A 21,104-nucleotide genomic window follows, 5' to 3' on the forward strand; every position below is an offset into this window, starting at 1 on the left:
GAAAAGTCAAATGTTTTAATACTGTTACAAGATAAAAGAGAGTTAGATTTACGATTTCCTACATCAGAAAATGCCCATTCCAAATCAGGAATATGACCGTTATTATCCGTTCGTTTAATGTGTTTTAGATTTTTATTTTACCATTTGAATAAAGACTTTTCGTTTTGAAATTTCCTCCGAGTTCGGTATTTTCATCATTTCATTTTTTTGTCAATTCATAATTTAAGCCAGTTTTGAGTAAACAAAATGCGTGTTCTGCTTCATTGCAAAATACAATACACGTAAATAGGATGAAATGCTATAAACATGTTTTCTGACATGATAATCTGTGTCTCAAAACATTAACGGCCGATACCAAGTATGTAATCGGAAATCATACGTTCAATAAAAACAGCCAACAAACACCATGTCCAAATAAAGGCAACAGTAGTATACCGCTGTTCAAAAATCGTAAATCTATGGACAAAAAACAAAATCGGGGAAACAAACTAAAACTGAGGGAAACGTATTAAATATAAGAGGAGAACAACGACACACAAAAAAACCCAGACAAAACCATGATCAAACAGAAAAACGACAAAAAGACAAACAACAATAAAAGTCTCTCTTTCAGCTACAAGTTTAATACCATAAATACGGGACTTTAGTGTGGCAGACTATTAAACGAAGAGTATATTCATTGGATTATATTGAAATGCATTTAGATTATAACACAATTTTGACTGCTGTAACTCAATTTTTGACAATAATGCGGTACCATGTCTGTTTGTTATAGTGTCAGTGTTATGAACTTATATGCGACTGTCATACAAGTGAGAGAGTGTCTGGCGTATTATATTATAAGCCTGGTACCGTTGATAACTATAAGCTAGCTATAAAACCAAGTTTAATCCACTCGTTTACCCTCGAGCATCGGTGGAACGACAATAATTGTCGATATGTTTTAATTGAATATTTAATAGTATAAAGTCATCCTGAATAATCAATATGCGACGTTAATTTACCTCAATGTACCCCCAGTTTTTGAAAGAATTGGTATACTCAATCTTCTTAATTACTTTTTATACCTATAATGATAAATCATAATGTCTCAATTAAACTTTGCCCGAGAAGGTGCAGCATTATTTGATTAAGAAGATTAAAATAGTGTGGATGCTAAATTATTAATTAAAACACATTTTTGAAACCATGTCAGTATCGGGTACTGACATTTGAGTTCAGTATTTGGCAAAAAGGTTTCTTTTTTTTTAATTATTTTACAGGCAAAATTTTACGTTATATACTTGTAATGACGTGTAAAATATAAGTGGATAGATATTTCCTTTTCTGGGTTTCGAAGGGGGAGGAGGATTTTTAAAAGAATTATCCGTGGGCTGACAAGAACTGAAAACAGTTAATATCATACAAGAAAGGTGTATATGATTATTATTTAGGGAGGGGGGATCCAGGTGACAATTGTGTACATAAGTGAAAAAAAGCATGTATAGCAACAGATGGAAATTAACAAGTAATCTAAAAAAAAATGCACTCCTCCTTCCGAAAATCAAATTGCTGTTCCCTCGTACACTTTGAAAAAAAAATTTCTGACTTACAGGAGCTTTCATATAATGGCCAGTGAGTTGATTAATAGTAACATTTACCACGTGTAGTTATTTTCATGTGCTATAGTTTTACTTTCTGAAGTTACGTAAATGATTACTTCCAATAGAACCATATATTACGGAGTTTAACACATTGAGGAAAGGCATAGACTATAAATAATTGAGAGGATCAAATTTCACCCTCTAGACAAAAAATTTAAACATTTATCTACTTACGATTGTTAAATAAGATTAAACTATTGCAAGGGGAGAAATAACTCAATTGCAACAGAGGTAGAAACCTTAACTATATGTTAACCAAACGCATGGGACACAGACAGACAATACACAGACTCGTGTATAGAATCCAATGTATTCCCATAAGTTACATTTGTAGTCAAAGCTTATATGGTGATTTGCTGTGATAATAAATTCAATTTTATACTGATTCGATTAGTTGTATTTAAATCTAGATAGAATGTTTTCCATAGCGAGAAGGATTAGAGAAATATTACCAAACATACACTAATGAATATAAATGTATGACGAAAAAGACATGCAGGGATATACCTAATGACTGTTATATTTTATAGCTATTCTTGAAAAACGTGTTTGTCTTTGATTGAAATTTCATTTAGTGCTACTGAGCTAAAACCGAGTTTACAAGAAAAAAAGATCAAAATGATTTCTCTTGATTTTCAAATTTCGAGATTAATGCCTTTTAAGCAGTTGATTTAAAAAAAAAAAGATATCGCTAGACATTGATCAGTTTGTTGTGTTTGATGTCTTTAATCATTTTTTATTTCTAACATCGTCATAAATGCGGGAGGTTTGGCTAGCCATAAAACCAGGGTTAACCCACCATTTGTTTCTGTAAATGTCCAGCACTAAGTCAGGTTTATGACAGTTGTTATCAAATAGTTGGTTTCTATATATGTTGGCGTTTGTTTTTATTGCATTTCAGTGTTCTTGTTGTTTATTTGTACTCCTCATATAGTTGATAAGTCTTCTTTGATTCTAGTTTATGACTTGGATTTGTTTTCTCTCAATCGATTTATGACTTTTAAAAACCGGTATACTACTGTTGCCTTCATCTATGCACACATGTCAAGTAATATAAAGACTATAATGACATTCTTTGAAAGTGCATTCCTCGTTGATGAGGGGGAGGGGCATTTTCTGGAAATGATATTACATTCAAATCATTAACTTTATTGGAAGTATATCGTTGTCGGTACTTAAATAGCTATGCACTAAAATCCCAGAACTGTCCGTACTGGCGTGATTCAGATTACGTGATTCAGATTAAACAGTGTGCCTGTTAATTTCCAGTGTGTGTATTATGAAATATTTCTTAGTATTAGGTTACACTTCTGCGAGGGAAAGTTTGCTTTTGTATTTCTTAAAACAATATGAGTTTCAAACATCGGTAAACTACTGATCCTCTAACTTACTCGATTTTGATTGGTTTAGGTACAATGTATGCCCTTTTGTATTCAATTCTCTGAATTGTCCATTTTGCTTTCTAAACTCACACCGAGGATTCCGTGGGAATTGGAACCAGATTTAACTCGTATATAATTTCTAAAAATTCTGTACCTGCTTCAAAGTTTTAAAGTTCATAGAATCAGATGTAAGCAATGTAAATTTGCCATCTTAGTCATTTTACCTTCTCTAATAAAGAGTTTCGTTTCTTTCGAATAATTTCAACTGGATATTAGTCTGAATACGTGTCTACTGAAAAAGGTAATATTTATGTCATTTTAATCATTTGAAGCATGGCATAAAAGACAACAAAACATCCATACAACATGACAGAAACAAACATCGTATATAGTATTAGTAAAATTAATTAACCAATGTGGACACATGTACCTTACTATCAAGTATCAAAAACTTGTGCACTTCCTTGATCTACCTTACGGTAATTATTTCTAATGTCTACTATGCTATCTTTATAAACTGACATCTATATCATTAGCCGCTTAAATGTGTCAGAATGTCTCTGTTCTGATGTATTGCATTATTGTTGAATGCACTTTGTCTTGTTCTTTCTTATATACCTACTAATTGACTTGATATTGACTGATTCACACCGTATCATATCGAATATTGAAATAACTTTTTACATAAAACACAAAAAGCCAATTACAATATAGACAAAGGTAGCAGCTGTGTTTATTTCAATTCTGGTCGTTCCTGTATTTTATTCAATAGACCTAGTCATAGTCCGTTTGATCAGTTATTAACCCGATTGAATTTTTGATTTAGATAATATTGCGTTGTCTATCATACATTTGTATGTATATCTAAAGGAAGATACTCAATGACAAAAGTGTCTCTACATTATATGTCAAGTTCTAAATCGTCTAAAACTATGTGATTAGGTTGAACAGAAAGTACACATCATTAATGGCGAGTCCATAATTTATGATAGGCACGTACATATATAATAATTGGTTTCCATTACTATTTCTTATATATGAACCCCTCTCCTCCCTTACATCTATCAGTGCAATATAACAATGTACAAAAACGAACACACAAATGAATTACAGTTTTTTAATGATGGTATGATACATAACCCAAAACAAATCAACATTTTCGTAGGTTTTTCACTCATGGAAACAAATGGTAAAATCCTTTTCTTCGGTTTAAAACTCTTTGAAGTTTCAATGAGATTTTAATGATTTTTTGTTTTGTTCGATCATACATATTTGCCAATGAAATGGAATTTTATGCGACTGACATACAGGGTGAGAGGTTAAGCTAGCTATAAAACCAGGTTTAATTCCCTATTTTCTAACTACTAAAGTGCCTTTACCAACACAGAAATATGAAATTTGTAATCCATTCGTTTGATGTGTTTACGATTTTGATTTTGCAATTTGATTAAACAAAAGTTACAGCAGTATACCGCTGTTCGCAATTCATAAATCGGTTTGTGAAAAACAAATCCGGTTTACAAACTAAAACTGAGGGAACACATCAAATATAAGAAGAGAACAACGACACACCAATAACACAACACTAAAATGGAACACACAAAGAAACGAAGTATAATATAACAATGACCGTTTTCCTTACTTGGTACAGGACATTTTTAGAAAAAAAATGTTGGGTTGAACCTGGTTTTGTTGGTAGCCAAACCTTCTGCTTTTATGGCAATGTTAAATATAACATTAGGATGATAGCATTACATGACAAGAATAACAATACAAATAAATGGGAGAACATACAGGACAGAGAAACACACAAATATTTTCTATCAAAACGTACCAGGCTTATAATTTAATACGCAACAACCGTTCGTTTTCAATTTTCCTCGGAGTTCGGCATTATTTTTGTTTATTTTTTTCGTAGCTTTTTGGTTCTTATTATCAATAAATGATTAATTATGAAACTAGAATAGTCTAGTAACGTGTCAATAGTGAAAATCATATGTAATTTTATTACAAAAATTATATGTCGGACAGAAATTCAGATTTGTCTTAAAAAATTACTACTTTTTTAAAAAAAATTCAATCATTGTAAGAAACTGCAGATATTTGTGTATTTAATAGTAAACATTGCATTCAAATAAAATAAGAAATAAATCATTTACGAAATATTAAACATAATTTATGAGATCTGATATATGTGTGATCCCTGTTTGTGAAAGAAGAAATCAGTATATCACTTAGACGTAAATAAATTCCTGTGAAGCAAAAGATGATATTTAAATCAACCGAGGTATGTCTTCATATGTTCAAATATGTTCATTAGATGTGTCGGGAGATTTACGTTAACTTTACATGTTTAAGTATAATAGTAAAACTGATGACACTCTTAATCCTAGTGAATTAATAGTCAGTCTCTCTGAAATTAACAAATACAACCGTCTCAGTAACCCAATATCATCGTTGCCATGAAGCGTGTTTTCATTCAGAAAAAAAAATAAACAACAGAATTATAAGCCAATATTTATAATCAAGTCCTGGGTTTGTTGCAATATTAAAATATCGCTTTACATCAATCATTTAATCCTGTGTTTATTACAGCTAATCTTTAGTCTGGGATATCATTTTTCTCTATGTCACCTGAGACCTTGTTTCCTATATTTTGATTATTTAGATTAAAATCAATAGCCACATTTATGATTGAATTGTAGGAAAACATGAACAACCGGAGAAAGTCAAACTTTTTTGTAAATAGATTTATTTTCCAATTTTAATGATTTCCTCATGACCCAGAGTCCCTTTTCAAAAGCCTGTTAAGAGTAGGAAATTTTAATGCCATAACACATCGCTACTGTTGGATTATTTTTGATTTAAAAATTGTTATTATATGACGAGATTATGTCTATATACTTTTAGGGAGATGTGCACCCGGTCTTTAGACTACAATATTACACTTTTTGTGTTTGAAGATGAAAAAAAAAAACCCATCAAAGATAGTAAGTAGGCTTACAATAGTTTACGCAAGATGCGTTTTTCGAATACAAAAGACTCATCAGTGACGCTCGGATAAAAAAAAGTCGAAAGCAAATAAAGTACAAAGTTGAAGAGCAATGAATTATTCATTGTAAAACTACACATCCAATTGTGTTTGTTACTGAATTACGTAACTGAATAATAACCCGTACCGTTCCATATAATGATTCAGTTTATTCTCTATTGAGAATTAGAATCAATTACATGCATACCGAGAACATGATTATAGTTTTTAATTCGCGAATACTTAATTATAAGTACAGTACATTAATCAATAAAACACTAATTACACATAATTTTGTCATTTCAAATATATCTACAAACGCTTAGCCTAGTTTGTTCGTTATCCTTTTTATTTGTTCAAATCAGAAGAAGTCAACCAAACCGACCCCAAAAGTTGACAGGGAAAAGAAACATGGTCATCCCACTGTTCCTGGAGCGTTAAAAAAACCAATGCTGAAGTAGAGTGACAATTTTGTTCTTTGTGGTATGTAAATACACAGCCACGTTTGTCTGTAATGAGAACGTTAATTCAGATGTCTAGGATAGAGACAATGTCACACTATCTACAGTTAAAAATCCTTGCAACACATTTCTGAATTTTCAATTTTTTTGGTCCAATCCAAGCTATCCTTACTTTCAAGAGGCAGTCTGAATTTTAAACTCCTCACACCGGTGGACGCCTACCTTGCAGTACCTACAAATTGCATTTATTGTTAATACGTTCGCGTCTTGAACAGGGTTGAATTCTTTACCACTAGGCGTAATGTAAATAACAATTAATCAATTGAACATAGTATCTACCTGATAACATTCATTTTTGTTTACCTACTTTTTGATTGTAAAACAGGTTTACTTTTGTAATGAATAAATACATTTTTTAGCATTGCATTAGAATATAGACTATCATATGTGTCATTTCAAAAGTCCTTCACAATGTTATCTAATATTTGATGGATTGAGCGTTGATATTTAACGCCATTCTCAAAACTAGTGGCTTTTTCTATAAGGTCAGTTTAAAAAAATCTTGTTGAAGGCAGCCATAGTGCCCAGTTAGAACCAACGATCCTCGAAAGCAAAAAATATGATTTATCTGAATCTTTTGAAAAATGATTGATTCGTTAGTGGGACTTACAACTGCAATGTTAATAAATTGTAACATGTTAGAGCATTTTTATAATAAGACATAAAAAAGGCCTTTCAACACTTCAATCAAATCTGATTTAAAACTATGTTATTGACTATCTATATAACTCAAATCCATTTGAATTCAAAGTGATCCATAATGCAAAACTCCACTATAACTTGTAAAGACAATATTTCATTAAAATCGACTTCAATAGCAATATAATTTACGACTGTAGAGATAACCGCTTTCTACAATTAGAAACGCCGTTAAAATTCTTTAACATAAAAATTGTAATCTACATTGATTATCGAAAATTGGCCTTATTGACAGTCAAGAGTTTGTTGTAGCGTGTCATCTATGGCCATTAATGAGCTCAAAAACCATGTCAAAGTATGAAGTATTTATCTTATTAATAGCTCGACTAGATCAACGATGTAATTTCTTAAGGAATAATACTGAAATTGGTACAGCGAATTGCTTTTTCATAAAATTGAGAATGGAAATGGGGAATGTGCCAAAGAGACAACAACCCGACCATAGAAAAAAACAACAGCAGAAGGTCACCAACAGGTCTTCAATGTAGCGAGAAATTCCCGCACCCGGAGGCGTCCTTCAACTGGCCCCTAAACAAATATATACTAGTTCAGTGATAATGAACGCCATACTAATTTCCAAATTGTACACAAGAAACTAAAATTAAAATAATACAGGACTAACAAAGGCCAGAGGCTCCTGACTTGGGACAGGCGCAAAAATTCGGCGGGGTTAAACATGTTTATGAGATCTCAACCCTCCCCCTATACCTCTAGCCAATGTAGAAAAGTAAACGCATAACAATACGCACATTAAAATTCATACTCATTTTCAATTCGATACGCTTCACATGGAGATCCGAGAATGAGTTAATGTCATTAACGATGCCATTTTTACTGATCAGAACCAGATGCGCATTTCGACAATATTCTTTAGTGGTGCTTACGATAAAGGTTATAAAACTAAAACGTGCCTAAAGTATAGCCGCATCCAGGCAAGAAATTACACCTTTTCGTGAGAGAGATTCATTCTTTAATAAAAAAAATTTAAGAATTAATAATTAGCAACTTTTAATCAACACAATAATGGTATTGTCCGAAACACCTTCAATCACAAAAAAAGGAAACAAAAGAGAATGTCACAACTTGAGTAAAGATATAAAATTATGAAACCTAGAAGTGTAAAAAATACTTGTGATACATCATAATATGTCCACTTACGTTAAAAAATGTATGATCTTGCAATATCTTCTGAAGGAATATGTTATATTAGCCTTTAAGTACAAAATGTAAGTTTATCGCGTTATTGTTTTTGTGCATATTAACCTTAGTATACATTTTTTAATTGTATGTCATAATATTAACGGTACCTATACGCATTTTGAAAATTCATGTTTTACCTTACACGTATTTGTGATGCTTGAGGCCGATATATCTTATGAACAAACATGGTAGAGCTGACAAAACGAAAAAGAGACTAAAATTTTGTCTCTCCATGGAAGTATTATCTAGCTAAACAATGACAAGGATGAATAAAGAATATTAGCTTGATATAATTAGTATTTAGTATGGCGTTCATTATCACTGAACTAGTATATATTTGTTTAGGTGCCAGCTGAAGGACGCCTCCGGGTGCGGGAATTTCTCGTTACATTGAAGACCTGTTGGTGACCTTCTGCTGTTGTCTGCTCTATGGTCGGGTTGTTGTCTCTTTGGCACATTCCCCATTTCCATTCTCAATTTTATGTATACATGTATTAAGTTACTCCTTGGGAAAAAAGTATGTATTGGTTACATGCATATATTTGTGTCCATAAACAAAACTGATAAAAGAAAAAAATATAATAATTAGGTACTTACATCTGAATGTGCTCTTAATCGCTTATTTTCCTGTCTCCAAGCCAGAGCGGTGAAACTTTCAAAGAAATTCCCGTCCGCTTCATGAACTCTGGAATAAAAAGAGTTTTTCGGTTTAGCTTTCGCCATTTCACTTTTCGCTACGATAACATAAGTAAATGGAGTTTTATTCACTGTAGTCTATACAAAGTATTATATTATGAAATCCCATATCTCCTTTTTTCAAAGCAGTTAGCTAGTTATATTCTTATATCTATATAAGATGTCCTGTTTAAATATCCGATACACTTAAGCTAGTGATATGAGCTTGCTCTGTTATTAATTAAGTCGCTTCGAATGTTGAACTGAATTGATATATTTCTTCCATAAATAACAAAATATAAATAGTTAACTATAAAGTCATTAATATTCATAAATATTCAGTTACTTAGATCAATGAAAATGACAACACAATGTGTATTGCAAATTGCAGTGTCACATACTATATTTATATTTAACACTGAAATCGATTAAGCTAATGGTTTGCCTGTCAGTGTTATAAATTGGACTTTCCATATTTTTCTAACATCGGAATAATAGATATGTAAAGAACATATCCCGATGTAAACTATAAAAAACCTATTATAAGATCGATTTTAAGTTGAATGGTTTAAGATTGTATTATTGATGCATTGGTGATACCTAGTTTCGTTGAACTTAATGTATTTTCTACAAAAAACATCAATATTTATTGTTTCTTTCTAGACGTGAAAGAACAGTATGTGAATAGCCCAAATAAAATGTCAAACTTATCAATATAACCAATAAAACCAATACAGAGTTTCTTCCCTTGGGCAAATTTAGTCATATTATCCACAAAGAATGCTAGAAGCTGCAAATTAAACATTTATGATGAGAATTATAGAATTTATTGGTCATTTTATTGTTTGATGATGGGAGTTATTGTTAATATATCGACTTGATACGGCAGCTGTATTGTATTGATGATCTAACGAAATAAACAGTCCGCATACAATACAGAAAATTAACCAGTTAGCATAACATGTATCACAAGATGAAATACAGAATAATTAACCAGTTAGCATAACATGTACCACAAGATGAAATACAGAATAATTAACCAGTTATAGCATAATCTGTACCCCAAGATAATTTCATATCAGAGTTATCGATAGCAATATGAATTGTTAAAAAAAATGTCAAATTATTAGGTATTAATTGAGGGAATGACGTTAATAAAAATATGTTCAACTGTGTTTTTTTTTTTACAGTAAGCAGAATTATGTCACAACCCTTTTCATGAATGAAGTACAACCAGTTAAGCCCTATACAAAGGTTACTAGAAGTTCAGATACATGTCATATCTTCACAACTCTGTTTATTTATCAATATCATTATAGTCCGATAGCACGCATCTTACTTTTGAACGTTATCATGGTGATAGGTTGAATATGTTCTGTTTTTGTGTTGTAACATCATTGTCCAATGTAGGGAATAGAATTGAACACTCACTAATCTATTTAAACCTACCCCATTCTATACGTGCCTGTCGGACTTCAGTGACTGTTGTGTGTTGTCTATCACACTTGTATTTTGCATTATGTTGATAGCTTGGATAAGGCTGATCTGATCCCCTATTCTTAGACAACTTTCGAGTTCGTTGCATTTCCGTCAAAAACTCTGGTTTTAGTGAACGTCATTTGTGCGTTTATGGGCGTCGTCACTTCCGTTCCAATGTTGAGCGAGTGGTTGGAAAACTATAATTCTATATTGTTCAAATTAGGCAGCAACCATTTGAATTTCGGGGGGGGGGGGGGGGGGGGCTATGTTTTTTTTTTGGAAAAAAAAGTTTGTTTCCAGTTTTTGGAGAAAAAATAATTTGTTTTTGATTCTGAGAAAAAAAAATTGTTTGTTTCACCCTCAGCTGCCACTATATGTAATGCTAAAATTGAAAGAAAAAAATTGTTTCCGACTTGTTGTCCAGAAAAAAACCCCAAAGCCCCCCAAGAAAATCAAATGGTTGCTGCCTTATTCGGCAAATTGAATTCTCAAAATGGACAATCAGTATTGCTGTCATTAGGGAATTGTCATTAAGAACCTACAGAACAACCATTATTTCTAGTTTTTCCTGCACAATGACGATCACTAAGACGCTTGATGAACGTAAATAGTGTAGGGATACAGGCGACCCCCTCTATCTGGTAAATGACGTCATAAAGGCGCGTCTAATTGACGACTTTTTTTCCGGTGACGGATGAACTCGAAAGTGGTCTATTGTTTTACATTTTGTTATTTCGGGATCTTCAATTGTTTTATATACGGTATGGGGGTTGGGATAATGTTAAAATGTCGTCTGGTATCCTTTGATTGTTCACAGCCTAGCCATTTGATATTTGAAAATATATATCGTATATCATAGCCACCATATTTTCCTTTGTTTCAGGTTTTCCCCGTTAGACAATTGAATGTTACACAGTATCGCAGCAGTCACTATCGCTTGTACAGAAGTTATTCATTATTTCTATAATTATAAGATAAGATGTTCATGAAACAATAATACATCTAAAATAAACAATCCTTATAAAATTTGATATTTCGATATTAAATTTCTTACATGTAAAGAGCTAAATGAAGTTCAAATACAGAATTGTTGAAGAGGGACAAAAGATACCAAAGGGACAGTCAAACTCATAAATCTAAAACAACCGACAACGCCATTGCTAAAAATGAAAAAAGACAAACAAACAACAGCACACATGACACAACATAGAAAACTAAAGAATAAACAACACGAACCCCACAATGTTGAAGATTATACGTTAAGTTCAAGGTGAGTTTTTTAGGTTTTATTTTATTCGGTTGATATCTTCATGACCTATACCCAGTTTACATGCTTTTACTCGTGATATTTACATAGAATGCAATATGAGAATGTGTATTGACAGAGCAGGAAATCAATCTCATTTGATAAAAAAATGTAATACAGTATCAATTGATATCTGACACTATGATGATAATATCATTGGTAGCTGATGACCTTGGGTACTCGCTTGATAAACGCTGTTGCAAGTTGCAAACCCTCTAGATTACAATATATTACAATAAAATGGTATAAACATCCACTAATTTAACTTAAAACTAAATGTTAAATATCTTATGAAATATCAATACAATTGTGTACTGTTCGAAAGAACATAAAGAGCATACGAAACTGTAAAATTAGTATTGATCACGATGACAATGAAATTTATTTATCGCATATACAGCATTTAATATATTGTCACAAGAAATCTTGTAGATTTTTTAATAAATTGAGGCAGTACATGTACAAGTTCGAATATATTGATGGTCAATTCATACGAGAGGGAAATTATATAAATAAATACAGTACATGTTACACTATATTCATGTGTAAGGTCATCAAGAAATCATCAAAGATTGTTTATCTGATTAATTGTTCGGTTTATATAGTTTCAGTGCAATGATTTTACATTTTCATAGATCGTTATGACGAAGAGAACTTTAACTTTCACAAAATAAATTGTAGTTAACTATCTTTTTTTGACAGTTTCTTGTCTCATATTTTAATACCAATGACACTAAAAAAAACATATACTTTATATAAGAATACAAAAATTATAATTTCTTAAACAGATACAATGTATCTGTACGATTATGTCCTCAGAAAACAACTGAAGCATGTTATATGATGTATTCATAAACTTTTGGAATTCAAGTGACCAAAATTTGTTCTACGCAATCATTGTACCTTCTCTATTAGAAATGAAATTTGCTCTTTTTTAAATGACATATCATTAAATTTGGATGCTGGAAAAAAGTGGCTGCTATTTTGTTTGTCTTCTAAAAAAACTGCCAGTTTGAGTCTGGTTGTTATAAATCATGTCAGTGTGGACTGCCGAACCAGACTTATTGCTGATGATACCGCCGTGGACTAGCAGTCGTCAACCAGCAGCTGTGTTATTTTTAAATAAATACATGATATGATTGCTTATGAAAGTGTTATCCATCAGGGACCACAAGATTGATCCATCTGATGTCAGCGTAAGAAAATGTATTCTGGAAGTCAGAAATTTTATACTTCTGACGTAATTGACCAATAAATTAAAAAAATCAAGCCCACGAATTTCAAATGAAACAGTTATAAATGAATGTCAGACTATGTTCATTGTTCTGACAGATTCCAATATGTTTCCTTCAAAGAATGACAAATGTTTGTGTAGGCGTGTTGTTTTAACCTGATGCATGAATAACATATATACTAGAAAATAGCAAAAAAACCTATACTGTCATTAAAACAACACATTTTGTGAGATTGCAATGTCTTTAAAGTTGTTTATTCTTAACCCATTTCGACTTGACATTCTTAATAATCACGACTCTGTCAAATATATTTATTATACAGATACATAAACATTAGCAATCGGTTCAGTTATTTTTATCATATTTTCCACTTGTAATCGAACATTTAGTATTACCGAATTTTGACCAGACGAGACAGTATCGTGATGATGATGTCACTACGGCCGCTACAATGTATAAGTTACTAAGAAATAAGCTTGTTCATAAAATTTCAAAATAATTTTTAAGAAAATTACACGTAGTCGTGATATTGAAATATCTTAGATATTTTCAGAATCAATACCGTGATTCATAAGTATAAAAATAAATAGCTTCTAATGATAATGATAGTCCATTATTTATAGATTAAAAGTGGTTCATTATGAGAACAAGTGGAACGTGATATACAATTTTTCTTACATAAAGCCTTGATAAGGTTTTCAAAATTTACCACATTAGTAACTGATGTCACTGTCTTTTGCGGTTCTTGAAGCTGTCTTTTATGGTTAATTCCTACAGCTGAATGTTTAGTTCTCTATATACATGTATGTAGATATGTAAGAACATTTTCTTTGTTCTTATGGTCATATGTTACCCGTCGTTCGATATTTTTTTTTAACCCATCTCTTTTTTTATCACATACATTTGTATTATGTTGTATCTAGTTATCTGTCTAATCAGTCCTCAGACGACAGGAAGTTCGCCCTGTCAGTATGAACTTTCAATAAAAAGGAACAGTTGGCCTGTATAACAAAAATCCAATTTCCTACAGTTTTCAATACTGTATATCAAGCATATATTTCCTGTTTTTTTTTATGAAAACGAAAAAAAATAATATTCCTTTAACATTTTATATGTTTTTGTAAGATCTTAGATATTATTCATCTCAAGTTACGTGCCATTTGTATGGTGTTTTTCTAAGTATCGAAGTTTTTATTACTTATTGTTTGTGACTGATTAATTTGTTTGATTCTTGACATTTAGCAGTCTTTGAGGTTTCATGTCTCTTCAATGTTAAACCTCTGTACATATGATATCTCTCTACATTTTCCCATTTGGTACTTAAATTGCATGAAGGAGAATCAAATCGTAAAATATCTTGTTATAGCGTAAGTAATGAGATATTAAAACGAAAAAGAGCAAACAACAATATAATCAATCGGTCCTTCGAGAAAAACATTACTGAACTATCGTCGGAATGGAAAGTAGAAAAATGAGTCAAATGTCAACGACAAGAAGATGCCGTGATGCTAAAAGACGCATCACATCTTTATAAACTGATATCTTTTATTTTTTGTTATGTCTGTTATTTTTTGTAACACAATTCAATTTAGTACGCATACTTTGTACTTGTATCCAAATTTTGAAGGAAGCTCGCTTGAGATTGAGTTTTTTTCTGTATTGAAATTATGCCAATTGTGTTCTAGTCACCAAAGGGCGTGTCCCTTTGTAGTGTTTATGAATGCTGTTTAAATCATCTACTGTGAATTATATTCAACGATATCAGAATCAGGAAAATGATTATTTCAAAGCAGCACATTAATTACATAGAGTAAGTTTTTTTTAATCTTGTTTCGTTACTACAGAACTATGATAACTCATTGACTATAGTAGTAGTTATGGTTAGATTATATGTTTTCGGACGTCATATACATTCGTACTATGCATGCCTCTTCAATATAAATGTTGACGTCACAATGCATCCTTGATAGCACGAAAACCCATGAGACGAGGATATAACCTTTAAACATGAAAGTTATATTTGCCTTTTCTTTATGAAAAACAAAGTATGCTTACTTTAATAAATCATTATAATAAGAAGATGTGGAATAATTGCAAAAAATGTGACAACACTCTCCCCATGTGACATAGAATTTACAGAAACAGCTGATCATAGGTCACTGTACGGCCTTCAACAATGAGCAAGAACCATACAGCATAGCTAGATGTAAATGGCCAAATTGGAATACAATATGGTTTTGATGATTTATGTTATTTGAGTTGCGATGTAAACAGTAATTTGAGTTGTAAAAATCTTTTGTAGGAGTATGTACTAAATGATAACGACAATAATATCCAAATGGAGAAGTCAACTATCGTATGGTATCGACGTGTCATCTGCAAATGAGACAGCAACCAAACGACAAAATTCCCCAAAATAATCTTGAGAGCAACATATTTTCCTCACAAAAGTGTCTATATACTTAATCAAGTTTAAATCATCCTGAGTTTCTAAACATGAATAACACCCAAGTCATTCAGATGACAGGAACCATTTAGATATTAACCATGTTAGCCAAATTTTATCCATATCCATAGATTATTTTATCTTAGAACTTTGAAATCTGCCATTACTGAGTGCTTTTCATACAACTTATTATAATGATATATGTATACTTTACAAGCGCTTCATATTTTTCTTTACCTGAACTTTTATCTGATTATCAGTTTCTGTAACTGGCTTAATATTGATCTATATGTTGTCAAGAAATAACTTCGATTGAGCTTAAACATGTTTAACAGCACATGCAAGCATAACCTTGTTTGGATTGTTTCATATTTGTAGCTTGTAGATAGACAACAGCAAACGACAAACACTGACTCTGTCAAGGCTCATAAATAATGTGGCGAAGTTTAACATGTTTGTGGGTGCTTTGACCTCCCTCAAAAATAGCTTACTAAGACTGTTGTGTAGAACAACATAAGGACAAACTTAAGAACATAACTCTTAAAATCGGAACGAAGCATAAACACAACTAACGAAAAGACAAAAGACACAAAGTAGCGATCGATTGATAAAAAGGTTTTGTGCAATGTTGCAAGATAGCATTGTCCACATGTATAACGGTGGTTACCATAACGGTTCATAAAATACAATGCTGTACAGTTTGGGCCCTGTTAAAGAGCATAATTAGGCCGTTAGTTTTCTCGGTTGAATTGTTTTACATTAAGGATTTCGGGGCCTTTTATAGCTGACTATGCGGTATGGGCTTTGCTAATTGTGTAAGGCCGAACGATGTCCTATAGTTGTTAATTTCTGTGTCATTCGGTCTTCTTTTTTATGTATACGAATAAATGGTGGCGAAACATATCCAGTATCAAGGATAATATTACTTTCTAAGGTTTACTGATTTGTGTTATGGCTTAGTTAAGAAGATTTCGTACATGAAAATACTGGTTGCACATTTTAAAGTCAATGATATAAGATCAAAGAGAGAAGCAACACACCAAAGTTATAATCTAGCATGTGATAATGATATTAAATGTATAAAGTGCATCTATAATGCAATAATGATGACACAAGGTAGTAATCATGTCATTTCAATTACACACTTACTGATGACAACAAAATGTAAGCGTGATCTATTCTACTTTCTTATTTTAAAAGCTAATTTTCTACTCATCAATTTTGAATGTGCTTTGGTATCATCCGCCTTTTTTCTATTTTTCTAATGTTATACGCTTTGATCTTTTGTAAATAAATATAATGTTATTTAAAGATAGTTTACAAGTCAGTTATCAAATAATGAAAACAGCCTGACCTCCAAAATGAGATGTATTTTGAGTTCAAATATTGGTGATCTGTACTTATAGAGATATTTTTTCTCATCCTACAACTGACGATTTACTTAAAATACATGTGTTTGGATAATTAAGCCCCAGTCACACTGTCACGCTTCGAGGGCTTCGTTTTGCTACGTTTTGAAAGCGTAGCGAAACGGGAATACACGGAACGAAGCGTATCGAAACGTATAGCGATCCTTCAAAACGGGACCTGCCCCGTATGTTTTGAAAATCCAACAACACACGTAGCGAAAATTGAAACGAAGTAGAAACCTAGTAAGTACGTATCAAAGCTTAGCGAAATGTAAAAAAACGTGCTGACTACGTATCGAAACTTGCCAATGCGTGGTGGAAACGTGGGTCTAAATGTACTAATAAGTAGCAATACGTGATAAGAACGTAGCACAAACCTAGTAAAATCTGGCTTTCAAAATAACGGGATATTTTTGTTCAAAACGTAGTTTAAGGTTGTACTTGAGGTTTTGGAATTTGTGTCAAATATTCGGACTCTTTGGTGTTTTTCCATACAATACAATGTAAAATATTTTGCCCTATAACACCCATTTATTTTTTCATATAAGACTTAATAGCTCATGAAAGATCATTTACCAAAATTTTAAAAGATTCTTGATTTTCTTTCTTTTGTTCTGAAACCCAAATAATATCAATGCAATCATAAGGTAAACGTCCGAGGCAGCCTTTTCCTGCCATATTTTAAATTTCAAATATCTCGAAAAGGAGGTCCATGACCTATCTATATCTTTAGCTTATCTTTATCCTTAATTGATGCTCTACCAGCTTAAAGTATCAATTTTAATTTCTTAATTTCTTAATTTTTACCTAACCTCACCTAAGTACATCCTTAAACGTAGCATTTTAAAACGTAGTAAAACGTGATAGTGTGACTGGGGCTTAAACCGTAACGTGTATACAGTTTCTTTATCGTCTTGTGACATTACCATTTGTGTCTCAGTTCGCCTTTGTGTCCTCTTTAGTGTTCGCGATAAAGACATGTCTATTTCATTAAAATAAACGGTGGGAGAATAAAAATAAAATGTATATGGTAAAGCGAAATATTTAATTTAAAAAGAAGAAAAAAAAATTAATATACATAAATATGAATACGTTACGATACAGGAAAAATATCGACTGTTTCCCTGTTTCTGAAGCTCATTAAAAGAAATTTTATTTTAAACAATATGAATTTAAATTTTGCACGCAATTGAACCAACTCGATCATGGTTACGTAAATGTATACACTACGAGAAATTCATTATATAAATACTCAAGTTATATTTAATTGGAAAACTTGATCAGCAACGTTAACAATGTATCTGTAAGAATAGAAAAGACTTAGTAATCAGTATTGAAGTCAAACTCCAGTGGATGTACACAAATATATCTTATGGTAAAGAATGTTCATATAATACTTTTCACGAAATTTGCAAGAAGCTCTGATTCGTTGGTCATGAGAAATGCAGCTAAAATTTTACTTCTTAATATTATGTTTAAGGATGTACATATATATTTACATGTAATGATGTATACATGCAAGTATACGGTAAGTAGAAAGTTGAAAATGCATCATGATGTATAGAACAGGGGTACAAAAAGATTGATACACAAATTTAAAAAGCTTAGTAGTTCCTGTAAAAAAACATGGGACGGACAGTCGAAATTAAAAAAATTATTAATGTATAAAAATTATACATGTAGATTCTAATAAAATTGACGCAAGCAAGTTGTATTTCTACATCAAAGTGTTCTTATCTCAGTAAAACTGCTTATCAATAATTGGAGATACATGTATTGTCAGGAGTATTTATATACGTCAATGAAACCCTTAGGTAATTATCCACGAAATTAGTTATAACTGGTTGCTATATGCTATTATTAATTCTGGTCACTTATTATTATAGCAACTTTTGTTGACGAAGCATAAGAATGAAGAACTTTTAATATTTAAATGATTGATAATTCATGACAAATTCAATGACATACTTTAGATAGTGCTATTGATTGTTAGAATTAAAGAAATGCGCTTTAAACCAAAAACTTAAAAAAGACAAGTGATACCAGATACTTTTTTGTTTTGTTTTTGTAAAATAATTCGTGAGTGCATGTGCAATATTTATCTAATTCCTAAAAGTATATCTGAAACACCGGGTTTGTATGATACAAACCGCAGCCAATGCATTTCATGTTTCAGCATACATTACTTGTATCATCTAACTGTCATGCGATCTTTATAAAACTAGAGTGAGTAATATGTTACATTACATCGGCCATGATACTGTTATAACGGTTTACATTTTAGAAATAAAAAAATATTTACATGTATAAACGAAAATGCTTCTACGTACAAACAAATAAAGAAAACAAAAATAGACATCTCTATTACCCCACCCCCTTTTTCTTCCCCCCCCCCAAAAAAAAAAAATGTTTATTCAATTTATGCATTACAAGTTTGCTACTTCTTCGACTGCCTACAAATACGAAACGTCTATTCAGGGTTAATATTCTTTAAATTTCATGAATTTTGCTTTCCAAACTTTCCCAACAAGCTAAGCTGATGTATGTTACTGTTACACAGTAGAAGCTCAACTATTACAAACGAAACTATATGATGCTTATTAAAGTCGTCAGTTTGCTATGATCAGAGACAACTCATGTATCTAAGGCTAAATTATCAAACAGTACACATCCAAATTGAATATCCGATAGATTTAGTGTAAAGACGTCATTAACAGTCAGAGAAAAACATGACCTTGTGCAAAGTACATATACATGTGATATTATATCTTTAAAAACAGAAAATTCATTGATTAAATTAGTAGTAAATCATATAAATATACTACTAATTCCGTAAAATATGTAATTCAATAATAAAGCAATATACCTGGAAGAAAATAAGCATCTACCAAATAAACATTTAAATTTGTTATTTCGTTTGCATTAATCATAGCACAGACATATAATACGTCTCTGATCATAGCAAACTGACGACTTTATTAGTTGTTAATGGCTTTGAACTGTAGCTCTCAGTAACTGCGAGTACTCTCAGATCTGTATTTAGTGTTTTTTTGTTGTTATGATGCACAAGTAGTAACCGGTCACGTCCACTCTATGTTTTTGTTAGATTTACATGTAGTTCTATTTGTATCCATCTGATGAGTTAAGCTTTTTTCAATTGATTTTATATCTAGGAGATAACTGTATTGTATTTTAAGCTCCTACGGCATCAATTGGGGATTTGATGGTCGCAAATTAAGTTTACTGGCGACGGGTTAGCGGATAGCATAAATCAATTATTAATTGATGCCATGTAAAAAAGTGACGTTATCCAATGAAAACGAACGTTACAAACGTTGTTGCATTAGAATGCTCATTCTTATGTTGTACTGTTACAGCGCTGTTCCATGTTAGGCGCGGGTTTGGATCCCGCTAACATGTTTAACCCCGCCACATTCTGTATGTATGTGCCTGTCCCTAGCCAGGAGCCTGTAATTCAGTGGTTGTCGATTGTTGCTGTGTTATGTATTTGTTTTAGTACATTTTTTGTACATTAATTATGCCGTTAGATTTTTAGTCTGAATTGTATTAATGTACATTTGTGATTTCAAAGTCTATAATAGCTACCTATGCGGTATGGGCTTTGCTGTTTGTTGGCCGCATGGTGATTTATAATACAATGTAGCTGTTTATCTTTGTGTCTTTGGTGGAGAGTGGTTTCATTGGCAATTATATCACATCTTCTATTTTATTTTTTCTTACTAACTTACAAGATTAACCTTAAATATTAGTCAAATTAGTTGGAATTTTCATAACAGTTGACTACCATGCAAAATGGTTATAGGAAGGGGAATAACTCTTATGGGTCTATGAAAATTAGCAGAAAATCAATTCTAATCGAATATTACTACTAAGATAACTTAAAATATGTATATATATTTCAAAAATCGTTTAAAGTTTACAAGCTAAATCTTCACTGGAGTCTTGTTAATCATTCCTGGTTATTATCAACCTGCTTGTTAGTCATGTCAATGCTGTACACGTGGTACAGACTTTTCTAATTTTATAGTAGTTTATATTTTAAAATGTTATGCAGTTA

The 21,104-nt window shown here is 31.7% G+C and overlaps 1 protein-coding gene across 3 annotated transcripts in view; it reads right to left on the reverse strand.

Annotated features, from left to right (window-relative positions):
- The window catches only part of LOC143044410 (BAI1-associated protein 3-like), a 123,907-nt gene that overhangs the window by 79,795 nt on the left and 23,008 nt on the right, over window positions 1-21,104 (reverse strand). For all 3 annotated transcript variants that reach the window (XM_076216418.1, XM_076216417.1, XM_076216419.1), the window contains exon 3: window positions 9,074-9,161. In XM_076216418.1, the coding sequence (XP_076072533.1) occupies window positions 9,074-9,161 (88 nt within the window). The remainder of the gene's footprint in view (window positions 1-9,073; window positions 9,162-21,104) is intronic.

The sequence above is a fragment of the Mytilus galloprovincialis genome, chromosome 9 (assembly GCF_965363235.1).
Source record: "Mytilus galloprovincialis chromosome 9, xbMytGall1.hap1.1, whole genome shotgun sequence".
Taxonomy (NCBI): domain Eukaryota; kingdom Metazoa; phylum Mollusca; class Bivalvia; order Mytilida; family Mytilidae; genus Mytilus; species Mytilus galloprovincialis.